Raw genomic sequence first — 6415 nt, 5'->3', positions numbered from 1 at the left:
ACACACAACGCATCAACATCAGCTGCTGTTCGTTCGTCCGTTCATTTAGTAGTTTCTTTTCTCGTTACGTTTTATTTCGTTTTCTATTACAATTTTATTCGGCTTCGGGTGTTGTTTTTTTCTTTTTCAAAGTTTAATATTTTTGTTCAACAACAAGAAGAAGAATAAGAAGCAGAGAATTCTTAAAAAAAAATCCATTGATCAAATTTTAGAAACATAAATAACGCGAAAAATCACAACAGCAACAATTTTTAATCGATTACTTTTCGACAATTCATCTGCATTGTAAGTAAATACAACAATGAGTACTCTACTCTATTTGAATGCGTGTGGTGTGAGAGAGGGAGATTAAATCAAAAAGTAGTACCGTGTTAAGAGGAAATCTCATAATCTAACGCAAATTAAATGTGACAAGTGGCAAACAAATGATTGTAAATCAAAGAAAAAAAGGATTTATTTTTGAAAAGGTATAAAAAACCAAAAAAACGGAAATATTATTCTCCTCTTCGAAGTATTAAAAGTGTTTAATGAAATTCTATAGAACATAATGTGACAAGTGTTTAAAATCGAACAAAATGGATAAATTTCAATAATAAATGATCGACTTGGATTAGAGAGGAGGATAAAAATAATTCAAAAATCGTTAAAAAAACCTTGATTAAGCCTGACAATTATGAAAAAAAATAAACAAAAATTAAAAAAATTTATAAAACTTAAAAATTCAACCTTTTAAAAATTAAAAAAAAAATATTAAAAAAAATTGTAAAAAAAATAATAATAATTAAAACTAGACTGAATAAGGAAAAAAAAATAAACAAAAATTAAAGAGTTTATAAAACATAAAAATTCAACCTTCTAAGAATAAAAAAATAATATATTAAAAAAATAAAAAAATGTAAAATAAAATAAAAACAAATAAAAACTAGGAACAAATTTTTCAATTGAAAAAAAGTATGGCTGGTAGGGACTGAATAAAGAACTATTTCTTTGGAATTTTTATATATCCAAGAGAAATTAATAAAAAAATCTCATACTTTTGACAAAAAAAATTATTTAAATATAATTTTCACTTGAAAAAAAATGTGAGCAGAAAACCCAATTTTTTATTAGAAATGTTTCAACAGAAAGCCTTAAAAACTACAATGAATTGTGAAAACCAAAATAAAAACTGTAAAATAATGTTCGGTGTGATTAATAAAAAATAAGAAAAATATGATTTACAACCTGTGAAAAATATTTTGTTTGGAATCCAAGGAAGTTTATTCAAAGGAACAAAAACGGATTTATCGAAATGGATTAAAAACAAATTTTGATTCTTCATAAAGTGAAGATGCATAACAGTGGAATTATTATGCAAAATTACATATCAGGTCACCACACGAACTTCTACATAGTTTTGAGAAACCGAGTATTTTTCTAGTAGTACCTAGGCTTGGCCTTGTGGAGCTAACAAAGTTGGGGAAGAAAGGTTCTTTGTGTTTAGTAAAGCAAAACGCTAAGAGAATTGATGAGGTCTTGTGGTTTTAAAATTTTAAAACAGCTGGAGCTGGAGGACTTGAAGAGCTGGAGGTATTCTTATAGAAGAGCTGTAGATTTTTTATAGAAGAGCTGGAGGTAGGGACACGCAGTGGAACGCAAACGTCGACTTTAAGACTTTTCGATTTTGCCTCTGACCAAAAAGTCGATTTTTAGACTTTTCGATTTTTGCCTTTGACTAAAAAGTCGACTTTTTGATCTTTCGATATTGTCAAAAATGTTAAAAATCGATTTTCGACTTTTACTGACTTCTGTAAAATCGACTAAAAATTTGATTTTTTATATGAATTATTGTGAACAGATAAAGTAAAGTTCGGAAAGTGGAATTTTTGGTCAATTTGAGCTTTGTGATGAAAAACCAAATATTTATGAAGAAAATCGAAAGGCGATCTTGAAAAGTCGATTTTACGATTTTCTATAGAAAAAGTCGAGACTTTTAGGATTAGTCGAAAGTCGATTTACTTATCCCTAGCTGGAGGTCTTTATATAAAAGAATTGGAGGTCTTCTTATAAAAGAGGTGTAGGTCTTATAATTCTTGTTTTTCTTTTGGAGAAAATTCCGCCCATAACACTTCTTAAACTTACAATTTAATATATCATTTTTAAACGCAAATATGTATACCTCTATATCCTCTAAAAATATCACCTGGGAATGAACTAAAAATAAATACAAACAATATTTTACCTATTTTTTACTTACTTAATCCTGATTTTCTGCGGAGGTGTCAACTTTATGGAATAATATTACTTCTGCCCTAGTGGAATTATTTGTTCGAAATAAAGACTATTAATCCTTATTTTACACATGTTTTAACCCCTTGAGTCCCGATTTTTTTCCGTAATCGTATAACAATTTTCTGTTCACAGATTTAATGCAACTATCCTAAATAGGATATGAACAAAGGGTTAAACTGTCTATTCAATATCTAAGAATCTTCAGGAGCATAACTGTTTCACAAAGCTGCTTCATAGGTTGCACACGTTTCCTTATAACTTTAAATGCAAATATGCCAAGACGATCTTCAGGTAGAACGATATGAAAATTAATTCAGGAAGGATTTTTCTTTAGATTTCTATAGATTCCTCTCTCAGGCTACGATGTGATTTCTGTATAACTTTAAATGCAAATATGTCAAAATATATTTCAATTTAGCCCAATATATCCAGCAGTTCAGAGGTTTTTTTAAGGTATTCCAGTTCAAACGTTTTTCCATCTAAAATTAAAAAAAGACATCCCGTTTAATATATTGGTTTCAGATTTCTCCATAGTATACCTAGTCCGTTGGGGGATACATTTTTGATGTGAAGATTATCCAATGTTTTCTCACCTAAAATAAAAAAAATAGAATTCTATTAGTTTAATTTTTTATAAAATATTTAAAATTTATTTTATGAATTTTATTTACAAAATTATACATCGTGTTGTTAATCTTTTTTCAAAATAAGAAAAAAAAAAACAGAGAATTCGAATTTCAATAGACTGTAGGCTAACGTGCTAGCCTTGACGCGATCTATAGCTGTTCGCCCATTCAAGAGATTTCAATGAAAACAGCCAAACAAGTGATCGCAAAACTTTTTTTTTTTTTGTTTATTCTTGTTCTTATTTCATTAATAAAAAAATTTCAGCGTTTCTCGTTCATGATATATACATACATATGTATATGCTTAGCCAACAAAGTGACTGACACTTTAGAGTATTGAATCGAACAAAAAAAAAACACAGAAAATTTTACTCAAACAGCCATTGATGACGTTAAGTTAGATGACAGACAAGTCAGTGTCTTCTTGTGATTGGCCTTTGTAGTATTATTTATTTGTTTATATATATATATATATAGAGATGTCGGATCTCAGTATAAATTCGAAAAAACCAAATTTAATTAAAAAACTATATGCAAATGATATTGATGATCCATAGAAGAAAGTCGTACAAACTGAATTAATTTCCTCAACCTTAGAATTTTGTTTCTTTTTTGTTCTTCTAAAAGGAGGATTATATTAATAATTATTAATTATTGAAATATTATAGCCCTGAGGCCAATGAAACGAAACCCCTTAACACAACACACAACTCTATCCAATTCAAAAACAAAAAAAATGTTGGGCGCCACCACAAAAGCCATTTATTGTGAACTCATAAATTTCCAAGCTATTCTTCAAAGTTTTTTTATTAAAATTTATATTGCTTAATATGTTAAAGAATATGATAATTAATATTTCGCTTCTCTCTTTTCTTTGCAGAAAGCAAACATTTTGGAATTTCAATAATTTGGACCGAACACAACCTTCTCAATTTCATTACCCGTCTAAGCGAAAAACAAGAGACTTTTGCACACCTTACAAAGAAAAAAAACTACAAATTACTATAACCCTACACCGCATTGGCTGTGTGTGGGTAGGCGTACCAGTGTGCCCAAGGAGAATGAGGGAAACTGATGGTCCCCGGCAAAAGTTTCGAGGGGATTGAGGTCTTAAAACAGAGTAGTTGAACGCTACATGGATCGCAGAAATGGCGGCGATCCCTTGGCGCCTCCTCGGCCCCCTAAATTGTTACCAAAAATCCATCGTCCTCGTGCTCCCGAGCCAGAGATGATGAATCAGCAGTCAGCAGTAGCAACAACAACAGTTAGACAAACGGAAGTTTCGAATACCACACCTCAATGTACAAATCATCAAACGGATTTAAGTCGAAATAATAACTTGATTCAACAGCAACAAGCACAACAACAACAGCAGCAACAACAACAACAACAAATTAGTATTAACCAAACATTGTCGTCGTCAACAATTCCCATATCATCATCAGCAGCGGTAGCGGCAGCATCATCCGGCACTTCCGCTTTGGTAATTGCTGGCTGTCCCCCCATTCGCTACAATCGTGTCAATTGCAACAACAATCACATTGGCAACATTGATGTCATAACCCAGCAACCCTCATCAGCAGCAGTAGCAACAGCATCATCCGCAATCGCATCCACAGCAGGCCTAGCCGACGATTATCAAATCCATCATTTAACCTATTTACCCCAAAGACCCAGCAATTTGAGTCGCAACGGTAGCCAAATTAGCTCCAATTCAACGACCACCAATACATCAACAACCTCTGTGGGTGGTGTCTCGTCAACGGCGTCAACGGCGACGACGAACAACGGTATTATAGCAGCGAACAGTTTTACACGGCGTCGACCACCACCGCCGCCAACGCCCGTGGCCACCTCCCCGGTATTGGGCAATTCGGCAGCAGTGCCGCTGCTAACGGCAATTAGTGGCAATCACCACCACCTCAACAACAATTTCCTTAATCATTTCCATACTACAGAGCAGGTGTCATCATCTACCGTCACACTGGCGCAGCCTAGACCCGAGTCCGAACGACTCGGCAATGAGTATGTGGACACGCCGTTGCGTACGGCCCAACAGCTGCAGAATGCAACGCGTATCCAACATCCGGCCGGCGAGCATGACAATGGTCAGACCACAACGCATCACCTGCTGTTGCTGCCGCAACGCGAATTGCGCCAGCAGCAGCAGCACCAAGTCCACCACCACCATCATCAACAGCAAACCCAAAGGCATGCGACCTCAGCTGCTGGCTCAGCGACATCAGCACTGCCCTTGGGCCTCGATGGCACGGATGGCATTTTACATTCACAGCACCACCACCATCAGCAGCCCCACAAGGGCTCAACCACAACGTCGTCGTCTTCGGTGACGGGCAAATTATCGCCCAGTCCAGCGGATGCGAGGGGCGGCTTTGGCTTAACGGGCCTGCAACCCATCAATCAACCGATCACCAAACAACCCGCCTTGTCAAGCAATGCAAATTCCTGTAAATTCGCCAAGGAGCTGCCGGCCCTCGATGAACTGCTGGATATGCACAACATAGCCACCGGTATACCCACATCGCAGGGCATGATATCGGCGGTGAATGGTGCCAGTCCGCTAACCGGTCCCATGGTGATTGGTGGCAGCGAGGGTCCCTCGTCACTGAATCCCATTACCTGCCCGCGTTGTGAACGCTGTCGCTGTGAACAGTGTCAGAGTCCCAGGCCGCTGCCCCAGACGTGGGTGTGTAACAAGACGTGTTTGTGCAGTGCTGAGTCCATCATCGACTATGCATCGTGTCTGTGCTGTGCCAAGGCGTTGTTCTATCACTGTGCGCGGGACAATGATATGGATTGCGATGATGGTTCGGGCACACCCTGTGTGGATAATCCCTGTTCGTGTGGACCCTATAAACGTACCCAAAGATGGGGCTGGCTGGGAGCATTGTCGTTGGTATTACCCTGCTTGTGGTGTTATTGGCCGATGCGAGCCTGTGTGGCGGCATGTGAGAAATGCTACGGTCGCTTTGCTCGGAGGGGCTGTCGTTGCCAACAGATTGGTTCAACCTCAAGTATGTTCCCCATAACATCGATTGGCAACAATGGTAACAATGTTATGGTCCTAAGCAATGGCGGCGGGGGAGGAGGAGGAGGCATGCAAGGTAATGGCTCGAATAACTCGAAATCGTCGATGCATCATCACAACGAGTGCAACAGTGCGGCAAATAGAATACTAAGAAAAGGAGATTTGACACCTGAGAAACGATTACTTGATTCCAGTCCAGAGTATTAAAATAAAAACACACCGACACTCACACCAAGTAAGCGAGAGAGAAGTGTGGATTCCAATTGAAGATAGAAGAGAAAGCGAATATAGAAGGGGAACACTTGACCGGAAATGAAGCAAACAAGGAAGATTACAAGGTGGGTGCTCCCACCTCTACACTACTCACTTCCTAACCGTCGAGTGATCGAATAACCACCATAACCCATGACCCAAGAGGGAGTTATGCGAGGTTCATGCTATAAACCCCCCACTCAACCTAGGAGGCATC

General features: G+C 37.3%; 1 protein-coding gene across 1 annotated transcript; it reads left to right on the top strand.

Moving 5' to 3' along the window:
• Positions 1–3947: 3947 nt before the first annotated feature.
• Positions 3948–6153, top strand: LOC133324357 (protein sprouty). Its single transcript, XM_061533201.1, has one exon. It carries the CDS (start codon positions 4033–4035, stop codon positions 6151–6153), a length of 2121 nt encoding a protein of 706 aa, XP_061389185.1. The 5' UTR covers positions 3948–4032.
• The last annotated feature ends 262 nt before the right edge of the window (positions 6154–6415 follow it).

Source organism: Musca vetustissima, unplaced genomic scaffold, assembly GCF_032173495.1.
Source record: "Musca vetustissima isolate MV318-11 ecotype Yass unplaced genomic scaffold, APGP_CSIRO_Mvet_v1 utg5380, whole genome shotgun sequence".
NCBI classification, from domain to species: domain Eukaryota; kingdom Metazoa; phylum Arthropoda; class Insecta; order Diptera; family Muscidae; genus Musca; species Musca vetustissima.
This window is presented reverse-complemented; position numbering and strand designations above follow the sequence as displayed.

Coding starts and splice junctions, on each gene's coding strand:
- LOC133324357 (XM_061533201.1), top strand. CDS start 4,033: ATGGATCGCAGAAATGGCGGCGATCCCTTGGCGCCTCCTCGGCCCCCT.